We start from the raw sequence: 21092 nt of genomic DNA, 5'->3' as shown, positions 1-21092 counted from the left end.
ACCTTAGAGGGGATAAACGCTAATCCACAGATACTAATGGTTATCCAGAGACGTGAACAATATGTGCCCATTTCCTCTAATTGAAGGTGGTGTAGACTTAGTTTAATAGAAGCTCTACAGACTTTTGGCCCAGCTCCAGGAGTCATTTGGAGACAACAATATTCAAGCACCCTGGAGGCAGTGCTGTATCTCCGGTACAGAGGGGGATGCTGAGATGATGCAACCAGAGGAGGGGGCAGAGGATCATCCGGCTGCTGCCAACAGAAAGGGGCTGACATCCGAGACCGATGCTGCCTGCCGTCTGAAGTTGTGCATTAGTGAACTGTTCGCGAACGCAAATGAACATCCACCGGACGGTTACCATCCTTTCAAACAGGGAAATTAGGAGAACCTCAGGTATGGACATTTTATCAGTTTGCTGACAGAGCGCTGTCTTTTTGCCGGGTACGCTAACAATGTTAGCCAAACGATAGCATTAGCAACATTAGCTTTGCTATCGCTCACTGACAGCTGGGGTGAAATAACTGACTGAAAAGAAATACACAGACCGACTCGAAAGTTACGTTAACTACGCAGGCTTGCTTTGTTCATTTTGTTTGTTTTAAACAGCATGATAAGTAGTGTTTCAGCACTCAAACCAGGTTTTTGGTCGGTTGTCAAGGTTGAAAAAATCAGTTGGAGTTAAGGTATTAATTATTCCAAAATAAATCTTCAGTCTGCACGTTGTGTTGACATGTAGCCCCTGCGTTATTCATAATGTGCTGTAACTGTCTGTCCTACAGTTATCGTTGAATTAAGCTTTTTTTAAGGTAACGCTCGGTCTTCAGAACTTTTGCATCTGTGTTTTAGTAACATGAAAAGCTCCTTCCTACAGCCATCGGGCTGTAAAAATCTGCAGTATTGACCCATGTTACATCGAAGTTACAGTCTCTCTACTATATACTATACTATAGTATAGTATACTGTTCCTCTATCTATTATACTTCTGTTTTAACTCTTGGTTAAAATCATCGCTCTCTATCGGAGTTTTAATATAATAACTACATGTTCTGTAAGAGTTGTTAAGGGGTTGTGCTTACGTGTCTAGGGGTGCCTTTGTTTTGAAAGCGTATGGCCAAACAGGAAGTGAAATTACTGAAATTCCCTGCGTGCCTGACCTTAAAGCTAACTAGCTAGCTGGGTTATCGCCTTGGGTTTAAGTTGGCATTTTCTCTCTGACATGACATTAACTTACCCACACTTACTTACTCCACAGAGTCGGTTGTCTGTTGTTACTCACACGCGTTAGGGTGAAGTACGTGCTTGTGTAGTTGAATGACAGACTGTTTGGGCTAACATTAGCCGTGGTGCTGCCAGTGTAGGTGTAGCCCAGAACAATGTAAACTTGCCATCCTCCTGAGAAGAGTCAACACTGAACTGATGATGCAGCTTGTTGCAGGAGATATGACTTACGAGATCTTCGTTCTTGGCTCTGCCTGATCAGCTCTGCTTTCAGAAAAATATTTTGGAGAAAACTCTCGGAAACTTTGCTCCCAAGCGACTTTGAACAAGGAAAACATGTATTTCCATGACAAACTCGTTGGTCAGGACTCACATTTTGTACTTAAGCAGATACTAATGTGGTCTGTGGATGGCCTTGCTTCTATAATAGCAGGTTGATGTCTTCATTTTTATCAGTATATTGTAGTCGTATTCAAAGTAGTGAAATTGGTGATTGTCATTTGACTGAAGGCTACCTCTTCTGCTCCAGGCTTTTGTATTAATAGTGAGGCATATAATGGCAAATGAAATTCAAGGTCTGACAGTGTCTGCTCTGTCTCAGGCAGACTGGACTGGTGCCTGCGTGTCCTTGTATACACAGTCACCCTTGTAAGCTTTAAGGTTTACCTTTCTTTTTTTTTTTACTGGAGACGCCACCACAGGAAGCTAATGTTATGGCAAGGAAGTGCCTCCCCGCAGTTAAAGCATGAATAAGGAAGGAGAGCAGGGAAGGGGTATTAATGAGCTACTCGACCCAGACTCTTTCTCTTCTCAGACTGTTTCTCCTGCGTCCTCTCCTCGTCTCGTGCTTTGTTCAGCTGTCTCTAAAGGAACACTGCACATGCTTGTTCCTTTGGTCAGCCATGGATCAGATCAATTGCACTCATTAACAGTGAAATCAAATACTGTGGCTCTATTGACTTTGAAGTGTTTGAAATGGTCTTGTGGTTGGTTATAGTTTGGAGATCAGCTTAAAAATGCACTCTTCCTCCTCAGAACATTTATGCAGTTGGCAATGAATCACCTGAGCTAATATTTGGTCAAATGTCTGCTTGTGGCAGACAAACCTGTTGGGCTTTTGCATTTATTAGTTGTGCATGAAAGATTTAGCAATATTTAAACAAGAATACGCCGTGATGTCATGAACGGTCAGCCCAATGATGTGGAGTCATCAAGAAAACTGTTTTTCAGCGTCACACAAACGACATTGTTTTTAACACGGTGATTCATCACAGATGTCGGTGCAAACTAGTACAGTAGTGAGAGAAGAATCACTTTCCAAACTGAACCGAGTGAGTCTGAGAGGCCAGTGTGTACAAATGTAGATTATTATTGAATGATGGTTTTAAGAGTCTTTTAAATAGTACACACAAACCTTTTCACAGTAGTTTCACAAAGTGAGAGAGGCAAAGAAAAGGCAGCTGCCTCTGCCCCATTTAGCTACACTTTTGGTCCCCAGCCGGTGATCCCATGTCTATTCAGATCCAATGAAAAGAGCTCAACTCCAGCTCGCAGCTCTCTGTTTCAGACATCTGCTTTGACACACATTCAGCTATTCAGAAAACTGGCTGGTTGTTGAGTGCACGTCAGTACTCAGGATAAATGCCCTGCCAAACGTATGTGTTATGGATAAGTGCGTGCATAAACAGGCAGAATAGAGTTATGTGTGCAAAGACAAATAAGGTTTGGGGAGTATTATAAAGAAGGCTTATGATATATTTTATAAGCAAGCCAAGTCCTGTTGATTGTCCTGTATCCTTAGCTGGAGAAGTTACTTGCTTGGTGGAATGTAGTGTAGTATGAGTTCAGCAGCTCCAGTGGTGCTGATGCACATTTCAAATTTCTTTGTGCCCCAAAAATAAGAAGACATGCACAACAGGACGGTTATCTATCTAAATATATCATTTAACTGTGCAGACATAAGAAAATGCGCCATCACAAAGTACGACCATAATATGAAACTTCCAAGTAAGGTGAGGCCTGTGGACATGTCATGGACATAAAAAGTAGCCTTGATCTCCACTTTAACCTAGCAAAAGACACTGACTGGGGTAAAATGCATAGTGTAAACTTAGAATTAATACTCTAATCATCAGCGGCGAAGAGGTTGCAGATGTAAACACTATATGCTTCAAGGTGTGTGTGAAAGTAGAGCTTGGACTGTAACCTTAAGCGTGCCGTCCAGGTCTGTTTCAGAGAATAAAATCTACCTCTGCACCACAGACGCCACAGAGCTGCACAGTTGAACCAGCTGAGACACATTATTTGCCATTTCCTCCACATGAGGCAGGGAGGATTGTTTCTTTTGTTTGCTTGCAGCTCTTTGTAACCTCTTTCACATAACCGCCTGTGGTCTGATGGTATCTTACATGTATTTTGTGGCTGTAAGAAGGTTTTTTAGCAAAAACAATGTTATCTTTTTATTTTAAGTAAAGATTTCAGGTTCTGCAACTTGACAAATCCACATTTTTTTATCTTTAAATCCAGTCAGAACTCTTCCTAAAGGCTCGAGCTGTGTGTTTTTGTGGTTCGGACGTATGAACTAGGTGTAGCTAAACACCACTCACCATTTACGTCACTGGAGGCCAAGGTTATCCTGACAGAAATAATAAACCAAAAAAATATCGTCTCTGTGGAAACGCATGAATCCCTTTGAGGACTCGGTGCGCTCAAAGTGGAAGATTTGGAGCAGGATGACAGATTTAAAGTAACACCTGTACCACGGAAACCCAGCTGAAATCTATTAGAGAAGTATTTGTCTTTGAGTAAAGTGCTGCTGTGGTTTAGTAGCAGGTTATTCTGGATTCTCTCAGAGTATCAGGCTCAGATGTGAGCTATTGTATGCAGATCTCCCCCTGCTCTGCCTGCATCACATTTTAAATATTATTTCATCTTTGTAGTGTGTATTTATTTAGCTAAGGTTCAGTGGAAGGTTTCAGTCAGCCAGTTGTCTAAATATTTGTGCTCCTGCTACAATACATTCAGCTTCTCACAGACTTCTATTTAAAGTTTGATTTACTGCTGAAAATTGATTCTATTTATTTCTATATCCAAACAACAAATTTGTGCTCCGGAAAGGACAGATAACTGGTTCAGAGATGGATTGGAGCTGGATTTCCTGTCTACAATAAATAATTTCAGCTCACATTTTCCTCTTCAGAGCCCTCGTGCGAAAAGACATCCAAATCTGTGCTAAAGTACTTATTCTTTGTCTCCAGCTGTGCCCCAAATCACTTTTCGCACTATCATGGCATCAAGTCAGGTTCTCCTCCGACGTGGATGTAACATATGAACAATAGTGAATGAAGCCTTCTGTGTTTTATACAAGCTTTTCTTATTTGGTTGCAGCCAGTTTGAACACCTTGGTTGCTGCCAGATGAACACATACTATTGGCAAAATTGCAGCAGATAACTCCAGCAAAGTGCTTCTTACGAAATGCTATTTTTTTGCATCACCTAATTCAACGCACATTGTGAAGTACAGCTCACCAAAGAATTTCCCCCCATTAAATTGTTATTAGGATTTTTTCTGGGTTGTCAAGTTGTTTGAATAAAGCAGGGATGATTGTGAACTGGTGTGAGTGCATCTTGCACGAACACGGCACTGAATGATTTCTTGGCAGTGCAAGATGAAATTCAGTGCGTCAGACATTGGTTGCCCAGTAACAGACTCACAGACTCACATTTTTGCCTCACAGAATATTTCCCTTTGATCTGTGGAGGAATCTGCTTTCTGATCATTATTCTGCACACAGCGAGGAATGTCCTGTCTTACAGACCTTTGCCTCTGCTCAGAAGGAGATTGTAGATTGAAACCACTAATAAATCTATACCAAAAGCAGCAACCACCCACACAGATTCAACTCTTTATCAGTGTCATCGTTGTTGCAGCTGACAGGCAAGTGAAACTCTGAACTGCTTGAACTATCACAAACACATTAGAGCCATCTAGTGGAGATAATGGTTGGCCTTTGATTGCCTCTATTTCAGTGTTTATCTTACATTCCTGTATCAGGGGTGGTCCCCTACAGCTGTCTTAACAGCTACCAAATGTAACTGCAGTGTAAATGACAAAATGACAAAATGATTTAAATTGCAAGAACCGCACAAGTTTCTATGTATCGTGATGTGAATATAAATAAACATTTTTAAACTGCAGTATCTACTCTAACTCATCATTACATGAATCAGGAGAAGCAGCAAAATTATCCACTGCCTCCCAAACACTAGAACTGAATCTAGATAGAACCTCCAATTTACAGAGACAGACGGAGAGAAAGACATTTTCTAGAAGTGCTCTGCTGCTCAATGTGGTCTCTGTTTTTTCTAGTGTTTAGGGAATAGCGTCTGTGGAAAGAATTCCTCTTCCATGGAAAACTGGAGCTATCACTCTGCGCGCTGACATACATTACCTTTCTCCTCCCTCCTTTGTGCACAGATTGAGCTGTAAATGTATCGGCATCAGAGAGCTCAGTATGAAGAAGTCGGTCCGGCCAGCTGCGAGTAAGGTGAGCGGAGATCGAGGGAAGGCAGAGGCCACGGCTACTGCTGGGACCGGAAAGCCTGCAGCCAAGACCAGCAGCACTGCACCTCTGTCTAAGGTGAGGCTCATCATGTGACGGACCAGTGAGAGCTAATTAATGCCGCTTTGAATTTGATTTGAGTTTGTTGTTTGTAAGTGTAAATTTTGTGCTTTCAGGTGAAAAGCAATGATGATCTTTTAGCAGCAATGGCTGGAGGAAATCCTGCATCAAGTAATGCTGTAAAGACCAAGAGGACTGCCTCCATTGGGACTACTGCTAGCAACCTGGACAGCAAGCCAAAGACAACATCAGGTATATCTTGTGTTCTATGCTTAGCTCTTTATTTTATCTTTTTTATTGTTGCTATTCTGGAAACTTAAGGATTACCCTTTTCTCTCTTCTCAGCTACTTCATCCAAGCGTACGACATCTTCGATTTCCAAGGAACCAAATTCATCACGAGACCGTCTCCGGACATCCAGGACCTCGGCCAATAAGAAGCAGTTGGTATCGGGGACTGTAGCTGGGGATGTGGCCTCGGGGAAACGCACTCGCAGTCAGGTCCTGGCAGAGTCTGAGGGCCGCATGAGCAAGTCTAAATCAGATGGCCAGATTAGTGATAAGGTGGCTTTGGAGGCCAAAGTAAAAGACCTGTTGGGTTTGGCTAAAAGCAAAGATGTGGAGATCCTCCACCTACGCAGTGAGCTGAGAGACATGAGGGCCCAGCTTGGTCTGGGGGGGAAGGAGACACCACCGCAGGAAGGAGCTGGGGAAGAGGAGAAGCCCCATGTTTCAGCCATCACTGCAGCTGACGTGGAGTCCACTCTGATTCTCTTACAAGAGCAGAACCAGGCCATCAGAGAGGAGCTCAACCTGCTAAAGAGTGAGAACCGAATGCTCAAAGACCGGCTCAATGCACTGGGCTTCTCTCTGGAGCAGAGGCTGGATGGCTCCGACAAGCTGTTCAACTACACCTCCCTGAGCCCGGACCTGGCAACTGGCAGCGGGCAGAGTGATGGTGGAGGAACAGGTACGCTGACCTCCTCAGTGGAAGGCTCTGCCCCCGGCTCCTTGGAGGATCTGCTCACAGGACATCAACACGGAGGCTCAGCAGACAACCTGGACAGTGAATCTAGCGAGGTCTACCAGGCCGTCACCTCCAGTGATGATGCTCTGGATGCCCCCTCTGGAGCTTCCTCATCGTCTGAGTCGGAATGTGCACCCAGCAGGGAGCGCTCACGGAGGGGCAGCAGTGGCAATGCCAGCGAGGTGTCGGTGGCCTGTCTGACGGAGCGCATCCACCAGATGGAAGAGAACCAGCACAGCACTGCTGAGGAGCTGCAGGCCACATTGCAGGAGCTGGCCGACCTGCAGCAGATCACACAGGAGCTGAACGGAGAGAATGAGCGGCTAGGCGAAGAGAAGGTGATCCTCATGGACTCCCTGTGCCAGCAGAGCGACAAGCTGGAGCTGTACGGCCGACAGATTGAGTATCTGCGCTCTCTGCTGGATGAGCATCACATATCGTACGTGCTAGAGGAGGACATCAAGAGCGGCCGCTACATGGAGCTGGAGCAGCGCTATGCAGACCTGGCTGATAATGCCCGCTTCGAGAGAGAGCAGCTGCTGGGGGTTCAACAGCACCTGTCCAACACACTGAAGATGGCTGAACAGGACAACGCCGAGGCCCAGGAGATGATCGGAGCACTGAAGGAGAGGAACCACCAGATGGAGCGCATCATGGAGTCAGAGAGACAGGGTCGCGCTGCCATGGCGGCCGCGCTCGAGGAGTACAAGGCAGCCGTGAATAATGACCAGGCGGAGCTGAGCCGCTGCAGAGCCCAGCTGGACCAGGAGAGGCAGAGGGTGGCCGAGCTGTACTCTCTTCACACCGCAGGGGACAAAAATGACATCTGCCAGCTGCTCGAAGGAGTACGTCTGGGCAAAGAAGAGGCTGAGGCCAAGGCGGCGAAGTTGCAGGAGGACTTGGAACAAGCTCACAGTGACCTCACCCGACTGCAGGAAACTTTCAGTAAGGTTAGTTAAAACTTCTAAGAGATTTTGAGATGTAAAATTGAGACTGCCTGTGTGTTGGCCATCAATTTCCTGAAGCCATAAGATGCTAAATTGAGGTGTTTGACCTAAATGAAAATTTAATTTACGGTGCAAGAAGTGTGTTAACTAGTTTCCTAAGGAGCAGAGTCAAATTTGAAACATCACAGATTCTGCCATCAGGTCTCCATAGTCGACCTTCAGCAAGCAGTGGTACATGCTCCTTGTTTGTACCTCACCAACATGACACTGTGCAGATGTGTAGTTAAGACACACACTGTGCACAATGCATCTCTGAATAAAAACTGTATGACAATGGAGGAGCTTTGTTTCACATTAGTCAGCTAATTTCCTGTTAACTAAATGAAGGCTACCCCTCTTCCTGTGTGTGCAGCTGGACAGGGAATACAGAGACTTCCAGGAGCAGGTGCAGCAGCAGATGGCCGAGCAGCAGCGGGCACTGGAGAAGCAGCGCGTGGATCTGCAGGAGAAAGAGACTGAGATCGCAGACATGAAGGAAACCATCTTTGAGCTGGAGGATGAAGTGGAGCAGCACCGAGCCCTTAAACTCCACGACAACCTCATCATCACAGACCTGGAGAGTAAGCGTGCAGCCGGTGGTCGTGTACAGAACTCGTAAAAACCAAAAGTTACCATGTTCCATATCTCAAAAGTCTTAAATCTCATGCCATCAAGGGTTTGGCAAACTTCCTCCTGTGAAACTGTGAAACATCGACTAAAAGTAAAAAGTGTTCTGTGGTCTGTCGGCATTAATGACACCAGCATGTATTTACCTCCTATTTCAGACTCTGTGAAGAAGCTGCAGGACCAGAAACATGACATGGAGAGAGAGATTAAGATTCTTCACCGCAGACTGAGGGTAAGACTGGAGCAGGGGGGCACCGGGCTGCTTGAGGACCAGAGCAGACTGGGGTTAAATAGTGTTGGCATGAAATTCTTTGGTTTATTTGGCTTTTAGTACACTAGAAGAAAGAAGACCAGTACACCAAACTGCAGCAATCAATTTTAGGTCATTTCAGGGCAAATAGTAAAGTCATCTGGACAGTTTACAGCCTGCAACTTTACGGTTTTCAGCGTTCTTTTGCCACTCTCACCAATACAACAGGCACTTCTTTTCACTGAAAAAGCTCTGCTAAATCCACTGTGCACTACCTACATTTGATGGCTGGACATTAAAAATGAAAACTTTAAAGCATTAAAACTTTTCCATCCACCTGCTTTCTGACTGTGACATCACTGTCACCTTTTAGATCTAGATCTGAAGAATCACTTCACAATGTCATCACACTATGTCTTTGGTGATTGTTTTGAACATACAGCAGCAGAAAACGACATATTGTGTAATGAAGCCTCCCAGATCAGTAAAGCTGCATTCTTGTTTCACCTGTTCGTCCGTAAACGTTTGTGATAGAGTAACGCAAACTGCGTGGTAAAATCAACCGGAACCATTTGGAAATGAGCTCTGACTTTTCCATGCACTGTGTGGTATAATTCACCCTAATCTATGAAATTTCAAGGAAAGAAAACACCCCTCATTATATCGCCAATTACAGCATGTAAGGAGGGATGTGATGCTTCCATGCTTTCATCAGCCATGTTCATATCGCCCCTTTTAGAAGTCACAGCCCTTTGACTCATAGTCTGATCCTGGGTTGTTGGGTGGGATTGACAGTAACATTGTTAATCAAGTCAAATGTTGATGCACACGCACAGATATCTGCTGCTTCATCTTTTAATTGATCATTCTTTTATGAATCTCCCCACCCCACTCTTTTATATTGTGAAGCAGCAGCCCCCCACCCATCACAGGTCACTACCCTTTTCAGCCAGCTGGGCATTGTATGCTCTAAAACGGTAAAAGGCCACATATGTCTGTCAGGAGTTGGTGGAGATTAAAGCGAAGCTACGAGGACAGTGAATGTTGGACATTCATTGGGCAGCCAGAAACACAACTTGAAATGAATTCTCATGTCTCTATGTGTCTGCTGGGTGTGTAAATAAGTGACATGTTCACCACATCAACTTGATAAGGTGAGAATACGTCAGGTGTTGCAGCTTGTTCCGTTTCCAAATGGCCAAACAAGAATCATTAATACTGCGTTAATGATCCAATGTATCAATTAGCCTAAATAAAGTTCAACTCTCTGCTGCTGTTGTCTCACTCTGTGTGTGTGTGTGTGTGTGTGTGTGTGTGTGTGTGTGTGTGTGTGTGTGTGTGTGTGTGTGTGTGTGTGTGTGTGTGTGTGTGTGTGTGTGTGTGTGTGTGTGTGTGTAGGAGGAATCGATGGAGTGGCGTCAGTTCCAGGCTGATCTGCAGACAGCTGTTGTCATTGCTAATGACATCAAGTCCGAAGCACAGGAGGAGATTGGAGATCTGCGGCGCCGGCTGCAGGAAGCCCAAGAGAAGAATGAGAAGCTGAGCAAAGAGCTGGATGAGGTCAAGAGCCGCAAGTAAGACCCACACAGAGACATGCTCCAGCAGTCACGCTCACATTGCCTGTCCTCTGTCTGTAAACATAATGAGGACAGACTTAAGTTTGCTTATTTGATTGTGATTGTGGATGCTCAGTAGCAGGGTTGGCATTCACTTATCTTTGAGTCCCACAGATGAAAAATTGCCTTCAGAGACTGAATGATAAATTGTTTATTTTCATTTCAGGTTCCCCATAATTGTACATACAACATGATGTAAACTGAATCTGACCCACTCTTGAACCACAGAAATAGACAACATAGGAGCTCCGAGTGAACGTGCTGAATAGAGTGCTGTATGTTTCCCAGGCAGGACGAGGAGAGAGGCAGAGTCTATAACTACATGAACGCAGTGGAGCGGGACCTGGCTGCTCTCAGACAGGGGATGGGGCTCAGTCGGCGATCCTCCACCTCCTCAGAGCCCTCTCCCACCGTCAAGACGCTCATCAAGAGCTTCGACAGTGCCTCACAAGGTACCAGAGCATCAGAGGATCCTCCACTTTAATAAGCTGCTCTTGGTTTTAACGACCTTTTCATGTTCTCAAATGATTGTTTTTCCAGATAGAACATGTGTTTGACAATGCACCTAAATAGTTCTAGATGTTTCATTGTTTATTCCCCGTTGCTTTAAGAGCAGTCATTATCAAGGTGTAATCTGATGTAGCTCATGACATCAGGAGTGTCTTTGGTTACTTGTGTATGGAGCAGATCTAACCTGAGCTGTATGTGTCTTAACGTAGGACCACCGTCCAATGGGGCCTCTGTGACTCCAACAGCCTCAGCTGCCCCACTACCACGCACCCCCCTCAGCCCCAGTCCCATGAAGACACCTCCAGCAGCTGCTGTTTCACCCATACAGGTAGAGGAGGGATGCTTTTATATGAATATGTTGCTTAAATGTCCTTCACCCTGTGTTACTTTACCTTTTGACACTTGTTGGTAGTTAGTTAGGAATATTAGTGAAAGAAGCATTTAATACTGAGTGCTCACTCATTGTCAGCTGTTCTGCTGAGAGTGAAGTCAGTTAACTGAGAAAACTGAGCACACTGAACATTGATTTTTCATATCAGCACTGTGAGCATACTTTATATATGAGAATGTAATTAGTAAGTGACATAAATATGATAAATCATGCTCATAACTTCTAGTTTGTTTCTGTCCTGTGAAACTGTTTTCCAAAACCTCTGTTTTTGATGAGCTCTGTTTTCAGCTTTGTGTTAAAGCATTTTTAAGATAATCCAATGGGTTTTTAATTCTCTTAATTCAAGAAGTGACAACTTTCTCAACCAATAAAGGGAGACATAATCCTTCAGTGCAAAATCAGCAAATTTGGAGATATTTTTTGGTCTATTGCTGTTTTAAAATGTTGGATTTGTGTATTTCTTGTTGTAGTCTTCTTAACCAAGGCCATAGAATTTGTGGTAACAGGATTTGTAAAGCAGGTTTTTCTTCCCTCTGCCTTTTCAGAGACACTCCATAAGTGGGTCTATGTCAGCAGCCAAGCCCCTCTCCTCCCTGAGTGATAAGAGACCCAGCTACACAGACATCACCATGCCAGGTGAGGCAGCCTTTACACTGAGCATTGACATACACTCCATGTACTGTATGAATAATTAGTTGAATGAGAATAATGACTTTTTTTTTTAGCGCTGTCAAAAATATCGTTTTTCAAAGCGTTAACGCAAATCAAGTTTAACAGCGTCATTTTTTTTTTATCGTGAGATGAACGCTTTTTGTGAGCTAGTGAACTTGTAGTTTTTTATAGGCTGTGGCTACTGCTGGAAACGTTAGAAAAACTACAGGATCTGATTATAAACCAGAAACAAAACAATAGGCACGCCTCGCGCACGTGTTTGGTCTTGTCTGCTCGCTAGCTGTAAACAGTAGGCTACTGGTTTATGTGGATGTCAAGCATGAAACGCCGAAATGGATGCGAACAAGATTGTGAATGGAAAGTTTAGTTTCAAAAAGTTGCCAGATGGGTCGACTGACAAGACCAAAGTTATCTGTGTGTATTGTTGGTGTGAAGTCATCACCGCAGCACATCCAGTCTGAAATACCACTTGATGGCCAAACACACGGCAAATGCAAATTCTCCGCCGCCTCCTTGTCAAAACCAGGCGACAATAGATGGCTTTCAACAGAGACATATGGACATATGGATACCGCAACTAAGAACAAGCTTACTGCAGCCATAGCCAAGTAATGTTCATTCTTTCTGAAGAGAAATAAGAGGCTGCGTTGATGAGCCTCTGGTGAATAAACAGAACAGCATCATAGTCTGACTGCTTGTATGTTCAGAGGAAACTTAAGAAAGGAAAGTTTAAGCCATGGTTTAACTGCACTATAGGCTGAGTCCTAGTTTACAATGATGAGCACTTTGTAACTTTATTTTGGATCACCCTAGTGTGAAATATAACACTACACGTTGTTGTTTTCAATAAAAAACATTTGCACAAAGCAAACCTATCCACTTTTCCATGTTGATAAGAATATTAAAATGATAATTAATGGGACATTTAGAACAGATAAAAATGTGTGATTAATTTGCAATTAACTACTACATTCATGAGATTAATCGCTATTATATATCTCGGAAATGTGGATATAAGTCTGTAAAGGGCAGAATAATATGCTGTTGAATATGGGTCACACACAGGATACAGCAGAGTTCTTTGTCCTCTGCAATACTTCTGTCACAGTAAACTATCAGAGCGGTTAACTGGAGCGGACTGTCCCCCGTCTCATGAGAAATAACTTGACAGTTTTTCCGCAGTACCCTGGAGCTGGGAGTTAGTAGCAGTTTACTGTATGCTGACATCATGTTTTCGTTATGATAAGAGGGATATAATGAGTCACCGCAAACTGTTGAATTTCCCTCTGTTCATTCTCGCCAGTAATAAGTTCAAGTGTTTCATGCGAACGTGCAGATTTGGCCATAGCCTCCAGTCTTCCATTTATGTTTTTCTGATTTATTGTTTTCTTGCTAAACGAGGCAGTCTCGTCTGCCGGTCTTCCCTGAACTCAGAGGGGCTGGAATGTGACCCTTCACTGACCCTGTTACATCTTATTTCAGAGGAATTCACTTATAGAAACACTCGTAATGCAGTACATGTGACATAGATAGTGTGATGTATCCACAGCTGAGCACCTTCTCAGGGGAACCTCAGCAAGCCGACCTCCATCTGCCCTCCAGAGGGTCTCCAACATGGACTCCACCAAGGCAATCTCAGGTTAGAGAGGCTAGTTCAGTTATATAAACTTGTTATGAATGAACTCAGTCACTAGTTTAGTTTAAATCAAGTGTATAATCATCTTCCTGGTCCTGAGCAGTGTCCCGTCGGAGCAGTGAGGAGATAAAGAGGGACATGTCGGCTTCAGATGGGGCTTCCTCCACCTCCCTGATGGCTATAAGTGCCGCCTCCTCCCCACTCTCCCTGTCCTCATCCTCCCCTACCGCCTCCATCACCCCCACAGCACGCAGCCGTCTAAGGTACCACCTCCTGGCGCACTGACTCACCTGTATGTTGAACGGAGCGGTAAAAGTCGGTGGTTTATTTGCCTATAATCCACCAAATGTGCTCAGACTGCGCCTTTAAAGCATCCTTCACTATTTTCAGTCTGGTCAGTGATTTTTATCTGTCAGTTGCCAGTGTGACATAAGCACTGTAGTCGTGATTGGCCTCCTTGCAAAACATACAGCCCATGTCAGCTTTCCTAGCTCATTAAGCAAACATGCTTATCATATAATCTGTGTGCCTTCATGACACAGTAAATCTTTTAAAACTGTGGCACTGTTTGCTTATATGTCTATATATCTCTATATATCTTCTGTGTGTCTATTACAGAGAAGAGAGAAAGGACCCGCTGTCGGCACTGGCCAGAGAGTATGGAGGCTCCAAGAGAAATGCTTTGCTGAAGTGGTGCCAGAAGAAGACAGAGGGTTATCAGGTAGGGTCCTGTCCTGTCACTGGAAGGTACCAGCTGATCTCATCACACTCTTCCTTACTGGATTGGGCAGAAACTAACACTAAATAACAAAAATGGTTAAAGGAGAACCCCACAGATTGTACACATCAAAAGCTGTTCCTGGTCTTTGGGAGTACTACTGTATATGGAAAGAAATGTACTTCAGTCGTTTGTTGCCCCAGGGAGAGCTGTATGAAGTCTGATAAACAAGTGACGTCACTTGAGGCAGCATTGGCTGGCGCTGAAAGGTCCTATATTATGCTATTATTTTTATTTTGGGTTTTTTACCAAGAAGCGTTTCATGCGTTAGTGTTCAATAACACATTTTTTCCTCATACTGTCCATTGCTGCAGCACCTCTGTTCACCCTCTGTCAAAAAGCCTCTGCTTCATTTCCTGTCTCTTTAAGGCCTCCCCTCCACACACACTTGCCAGCCAATCACAGCCAATCATCTGTCCGTGTCACTGATTGAATCTCTGTCATTGATTCACTATCTGCTAAAAAAAATGTAGACAGGACCAGGACAGAAGACAGCAAAGATAAATAAGAAAACAGTCATCCTTGTCTTCATGGCAGGCTGGATCAGCCTAACCCTTTCCGTGGATTAAAGACACTGATATAAATCTGTACTTTGTGGTGTGTTACTAGTTCCCGTCAAAAAAAGCCACAAGATGAGCTGATATTTTGTAAAGGAAATGACTAAAGAGGATGGTCTGCCAGAGTTTTTCCTTCCAGTTATTTTACTTTGATTGTACAATGATTCATCTTGTATGGTGTTTGAAATTGAGGTTTGTGTCTGTTTGGGTGCTTAGTTAAAATGAATGAATTTAGCAAAATATGAGAAAGAGGTAAACTTATAGTCTTTGCAGATTAATGTTACTTTTGTTAGAATACGTAAGTACTGTGAAGAGGCTAATAATTTTACAACTGGACAGCAGGGAAGATCTTAATCTTTAATTCTTCGATCGTGTCTGCTGAACTGTCCTTTAACCTGTGCAAAGTGCGGTGATGCACAAAAGTTGTAGTTCTTAAGATTTCTTAAGATTTCTCTTGTAACCCTTGTGGTTACTGGTGGTAGCAGCAGGTTCAGTTTAATACTACAGAATACTGGAGGCAGCAAACACTCATTGAGCAGTTTGGTTTTTTTTGTATAGAAATACAGCAGGAGAGTAACTGATGTATCTGTTTACACTAGGGCAGTCAAAACTGGCCAAAAACAACATTTGATTATTCCTTCTAAAAAAAAAATCCACATAGGTTTGAAGCATTTCAATATTTATTTTTGCGCATTATGTCCATCAGAGGGAAAAGTATGTTATCTGGTTGTGGATCGTATTTTCCCATGTTTTTGTGTCACTAATGGAGGCAGCTTTTGAAGTTCTGTCAGTATTGAGAGGGTGTTTGCACATTGTCAATGTCCGTCTGCTGAAAGTGTTTGTTTTTGCCACTCACAGGCTCAGATTGGTAGTCTAAGTGTGTGACAACATTGTGAAAAAGGATTCCTACAGAGAAACCTTCTTGTTAAAGAGGACGATCTGTTTAGTTTAAGCAGAAATAGCTGTCATAGCTCTCTCACTAAAGCCAGAAACAATCATTTTATCATTGTTCCAACTCTGGATTGGTTGAAATAAACTCTGAATTCACCGAATCCGTAGAGGAGCAAGACAGTAAGAGTTGGTCTCCTGGCTGAAGAGTTTGAGGAGTGCCGCCTGGCGCCTGCAGCTCGCAGCTCCATCTTGTTCCGTTACTCCCTGTAATATTTCAAACTGATCAGATGTCAGAAGACGCCCACAGTGACTTTTGTCTTGTTTTGTTGATGCCAGTTGAATGCTTTTAATTTGTAGTAGCAGCAATAGGAAACGTTAGGGTTGCTTTAGCTCTGATGTAGTGTTGTGAGCAGTAAACAGTGAGGCTGATATCAGTGAGATGAAATTTAAAAAAGGTAAAGCTGAATGACATGCTGCATCATTTCTTTCCATCCCATGTGCAAAAGTAGGACTGATAGACTACTGCGAAGTAAAGGGGTCATGTAAATACACTTAAGGGCTGTTACAGAAAGAATGTGACCATAAGCAGCCTCAAACCTGCTTTTGATGTCATGAAAATCAGGGTGGGTCTCTTTCCTCGTTGTTTCACGTCAGCTCAGTCAAGTGTGACGCTGCTGCTGATCGACTGCGATCGAAGGACGCCTATCTTAACATGCGCAGAGACAATAAACACCCGAGCATCGATTTAGAAATGACTGGCGCTAAAATGATGATCAACAGGTGTGTCAAGACTCACTTGCCGCATTGAAGTGATGTTTACCCCTTTTAACTGATGTAGGTTACCGTTTCCATGGCACCCCAGGTCTTCTCCAGGAAGTGTGCAACATTTAACACGTCCTTTGAGTTACCTGCCTGACAAAAACACAAGGCTTTCTCTGAATGATTGGACGCTATCTAGATTATAGTTATGGCACTGAGGAGACTTGAGCGTCTAACCTTTGTGGTTGTTTGAAATTACAGATTTACTGTCCCTGCGGAGGTCAGGTGACGGCTGATGGTAGAGAAGATGGATGAGTCATGTTGATGCGCAGGACAGACCCTGTCATCAGGTTGAACTGCTGCTCTCTGTGGTTAAATCATTTTAAATGGTTCCGTGACACCTGGATTTATTGTGACCATAATATTGTTGAAAGTGATGGTGAAAGGCTGTGATGCACAGTGGCTGACAGTGACATTCATGACCTGGGATGAAATGTTGGACCCTCCCTCAGCCTGGATAAGGCCCAGAAATTAGTTTTCCATCGATTTTTGTCCCGGACTGTAAATGTTCTGTCAAGTTAAATCAAAGTTTAAATGGATCGTTGCTCTGTTTTTCAGAACATTGATATCACAAATTTCAGCAGCAGCTGGAATGATGGCCTGGCCTTCTGCGCTGTGCTCCACACGTACCTGCCTGCACATATCCCATACCAGGAGCTCAGCAGCCAGGAGAAGGCAAGTAGAGCTCCCAGGAAAGCCCCGACCTTTAAGCCGTCGTGACTGTATCATTACTGCTGTCAGACGTCGCCTTCCGCCGTGTGTGACTTTCTCTGTCTTGTTTTCTCAGAGGAGAAACTTCACCTTAGCGTTCCAGGCTGCAGAGAGTGTGGGCATCAAATGCACTTTGGTAAGCTTTATACAACAAGAAATAAATATGAGTTCAACCAGAATAATGGAAAAACTGTAATGTAAGGAAGGTATGAAGGCAAACTCTTGGGTGTTTTGAAGGCGTTTTGTGCATCAGTGTTTGTCCTCAATATTTTTTTCTAGATACTAGAGTTATTAATTTTTCTGTTCTTTTCTGCTATGCCCTGTAACATAATGTCAATACATTTCAACCACTGACCTTGTTCATTCTGCAGCAAGCAGCTTGTTAGCTTAGCTTAGCATAAAGACTGGAAAAGGAGAAAAAGGTGGCTTGGATGTGTCCAAAGGTGACAAAATCTACCAGTACGACAGCAGCAGTACAAAGCCTCACGCGGGGACTTCCCCAGCAACTTTGCAGCGATGACTCCAGGAAGTCACTGCATTCAGTCCAGCAGCAGTGCTGCACATTAACTAGTGTTAACTACTGTTTTTTGTGATTAAACAAATTAGTTTGTTACCTTTGGACAGAGCCCAACTCGCTGTTACCAGCCTTAATGCAAAGCTAAGATAAGATGGGTTAAGCCGCTGCTGGCTGTAGCTTTATATTTACCACGCAGACATGAGAGTGGTGTCCTCTATCAGTGGGTGGAGTTTGCTCAGTTATTATATACATCATTCCATTGTTTCCACTTTTGGGGTACTCATGCTTTGTCTTTTGCTGGTGCAGAAATCTTCAGCTTAGCAGTATTTTTTCCTCCTCTTTGTGTTTTCCAGGACATAAATGAGATGGTGCACACAGAGAGGCCGGACTGGCAAAGTGTCATGACTTATGTCACAGCCATCTACAAGTACTTTGAGACCTGACTTCACCGTCTCGCCCACCCTGCTCCTGCAGCACAATCAGAGCCACGCAAGCCCTCCTGAGCTCTCCAGCCCACAGTCAACTGTTATACCTCACTGCACCCCCTCGCCACACCACGGCAACACCCAGTCATGCTGCATGTCGACACTCAGTATTTAGCAACACTAAAGGCAGAGCAGGACCTCACTGGACACACACAGCTATTCCATCCTCCCAGTGCAGCGTAGAAGGCGCTTTGTGTAGAGTTGTTGTCCAAGGGCTTGCCTGTATGTCTGCTGTTCCACATAAGCCATGAGAGGAAACCCTGGTGAAAGCCTGGTGAACCAAGTATGAACTGACCAGCAATGAAACCCCGTAGGTCATCTTTGCCTTCAGCTCACGCCTGAAGGAGCAGCATGAAAAAGAAATCAAGTCTCAGTGCCTTCTACCTGGCTTTCCCTGGCAAATAATCTCCCCTCACAGTTAACCCAGTTTTTTGGGGGGGAATTCCTACAAGATCTGACTTTCAGCCTGCTGCGTTGGAAGAGGAGTCATTTTCAGAAAGAGTTGCGATGTGTTTTCTTTTGTTGGTTGTGAATACTTTGTGGAAAACATCAGTTTCTACAGAATAACACACCAGAAGTCAACGACGTCGGAATTCCCCCGCAACCCTGAAAATTCCCTCTGAAAGGAATTCAGACAGACGCAGCCTTTTTCTTTTTTTGCACCAAGTCTTCCAGACGTTACGATACAGATGCCTACATTTCAAAGGATAAAGTGCCTGTGTGAGTTCTGATGCAGGAGACCAGGAGATGATCCTCCACAGAGGCAGTGTGTGTTCACTCAGTTTGTGAAGCTGATGATTTGAGGAGTGGTTGCCAAACGTGTTTCAGAGCCTTTTGGCTGTTGATTTCCAGCTCATTGGTCATCAGGACGGACTGATGCTGCAGACAGCAACGCCATCAGCGTCTGATCACGACTGACTGTTTGCTTTTCGAGCACACAAATATGCTACGTTCTACAACAATACTACACATTTTGTCAAGCAGCACTAACTCACTCTTGTGATGGTTTTTCACTCAAAGATTCATGAAGGTGTATTAATATTCATGTCATGTGTACGGAGTTGAACTGTGTAATGTGAGCGTTTGAATCTTCTTCAGTCATTAGGCAAACACAGCATATAGCGTTGTTTCATCATGACCAAAATATATATATTTGATTGACATTTAAGAGAGCCTTAAACTGTCTCAGCCTGGGGGTCTAATTAGAAAATGAGTGTCTCGCGCAGGGACTTCATATTGGGAAAATATGCTCTAGTTTTTGGAAACCAGCAGGGACCGATTCATAGGTGAAGACACACTTTTGTAGGTCAGTGCAGCGTCTCGTTAAATGAATAGTTCAGTTTATGGGGAAATACACGGATTCTTTGTTGCAGAGTTAGATAAGAAGATTGATGCCGCTCATTTGTGACTGTTGTCCTGAAGTCTGGCAGCCAGCAAAGACTCCAGTTTTGCCATATTTTGCCTGTAAACACGAGGTTGGTATCAAGCTTCTCATTTAACACTCAACGTGACAAGAAAATGAGCCGGTGTGTTTCACAAAACGTAAGCTGATCCTTCTAACATCAGCAAGTGTCGTCAAACCATTCATTTTGCACATAAACAAAATAGGACTTGTGATTGGACAGTTCATTGTGCCATTGATTGCCATTGTTCTGTGTTAATACTGATGCCGTGTTAGACAGGTAGTTTTTGAAATTGCTAGTATGACTAACCATAGAGATACTTTAAATTTGTCAGTCAGCAACAGTAGAGGTGTGTGTAACACTGAAAGTGTTCCTGTTTAGTGTTTATAAGCAGTATATGTAGCACTTGTCAGCAGTTATAACTTCTCCTATTGAGACATATTTTATATTATTACATCTTTATGACATCAGCAGTCATCTGTTCATACAGCAGCCTCCACTGATGGGTGGCCAAAGGAGGAGTTATCATTGCTAACAAATACATGAATTAACACTTACACCTGCTTACAGCTCCATTATAGTGTGTTATAAAGCAATTATTAGAGGTTTGTGTGCTTCTGAATGCTAAATGGGGAGAACTTTCAGTGTTGCTCTACAATGCTGATGGAGTGCCGTGTGTTTGTCATGCCTCAACATACCAAGTTCACTGTGTTTATTTGCATGATTTCCAGTCATTGTAGTGAGGTCAATGCTTTGTGTGCGTGCCAGAAGTGTATATGAATTTACTACACATACAGTAAGTAGCTGCACTGAGATAAGCTTTTTGTATTCCGCACTAATGTCCTGCCTTAACAGTTCAGCCGAGGCGCGTGCGAGTGAAACTGTGACATTTCAAACTGCGTGGAAGTGGTTTCTAAAACAAGGTCCTTCTTGTTGTGCCTCTTGAGGAACACTAATGGAGAGCGGTGGTCATGAAGCGTTTGGGGAAGCGTGTTGAATCCCCTGATGTGTCTGGGGTAGGTGACTACACACTGTTTAGATTTGGATGCGATGGAGCTGCCAGCTGGAATCAATAGCAACATCAGGAACAACATTTGGATCTGGAAGCACATCCTGCCGTGCCGTTTGCCAAGCCACATCACCACAATGTGTACAGCTGCGTTAGACGTTTACCGATTTAAAGTGAGCACAAGAGCCTGCAACCATGACCGTGCACAAGAGAGAGCGCGAGTGAGTTATTTAATGACATTTGAAGGCGTCGGCTCTCTGTTGATAGGGGTTTAAGATGCTGAGGGTTGTCAGCCAACAGTCTTATTGTATTCTGCTCCATTCCACCGCCGGCCTGCCTGTTTCACGGAGCGTCTGAGAGCTGCA

At 43.8% G+C, this 21092-nt stretch overlaps 1 protein-coding gene across 1 annotated transcript; it reads left to right on the top strand.

The window, feature by feature from the left end:
- Window positions 1-271: 271 nt before the first annotated feature.
- specc1la (sperm antigen with calponin homology and coiled-coil domains 1-like a) lies at window positions 272-17396 on the top strand. Its single transcript, XM_070963660.1, has 14 exons — window positions 272-396; window positions 5699-5861; window positions 5960-6095; window positions 6189-7819; window positions 8229-8436; window positions 8641-8714; window positions 10131-10306; window positions 10637-10800; window positions 11068-11186; window positions 11795-11885; window positions 13471-13560; window positions 13661-13820; window positions 14176-14278; window positions 17161-17396. Exons 2-14 carry the CDS (start codon window positions 5736-5738, stop codon window positions 17320-17322), a joined length of 3240 nt encoding a protein of 1079 aa, XP_070819761.1. The 5' UTR covers window positions 272-396; window positions 5699-5735; the 3' UTR covers window positions 17323-17396.
- Window positions 17397-21092: the final 3696 nt, after the last annotated feature.

Source organism: Chaetodon trifascialis, chromosome 6, assembly GCF_039877785.1.
Source record: "Chaetodon trifascialis isolate fChaTrf1 chromosome 6, fChaTrf1.hap1, whole genome shotgun sequence".
In the NCBI taxonomy this organism is placed as follows: domain Eukaryota; kingdom Metazoa; phylum Chordata; class Actinopteri; order Chaetodontiformes; family Chaetodontidae; genus Chaetodon; species Chaetodon trifascialis.
Note: the sequence above shows the minus strand (reverse complement) of the source record. Positions and strands in the feature narration are given on the sequence as shown.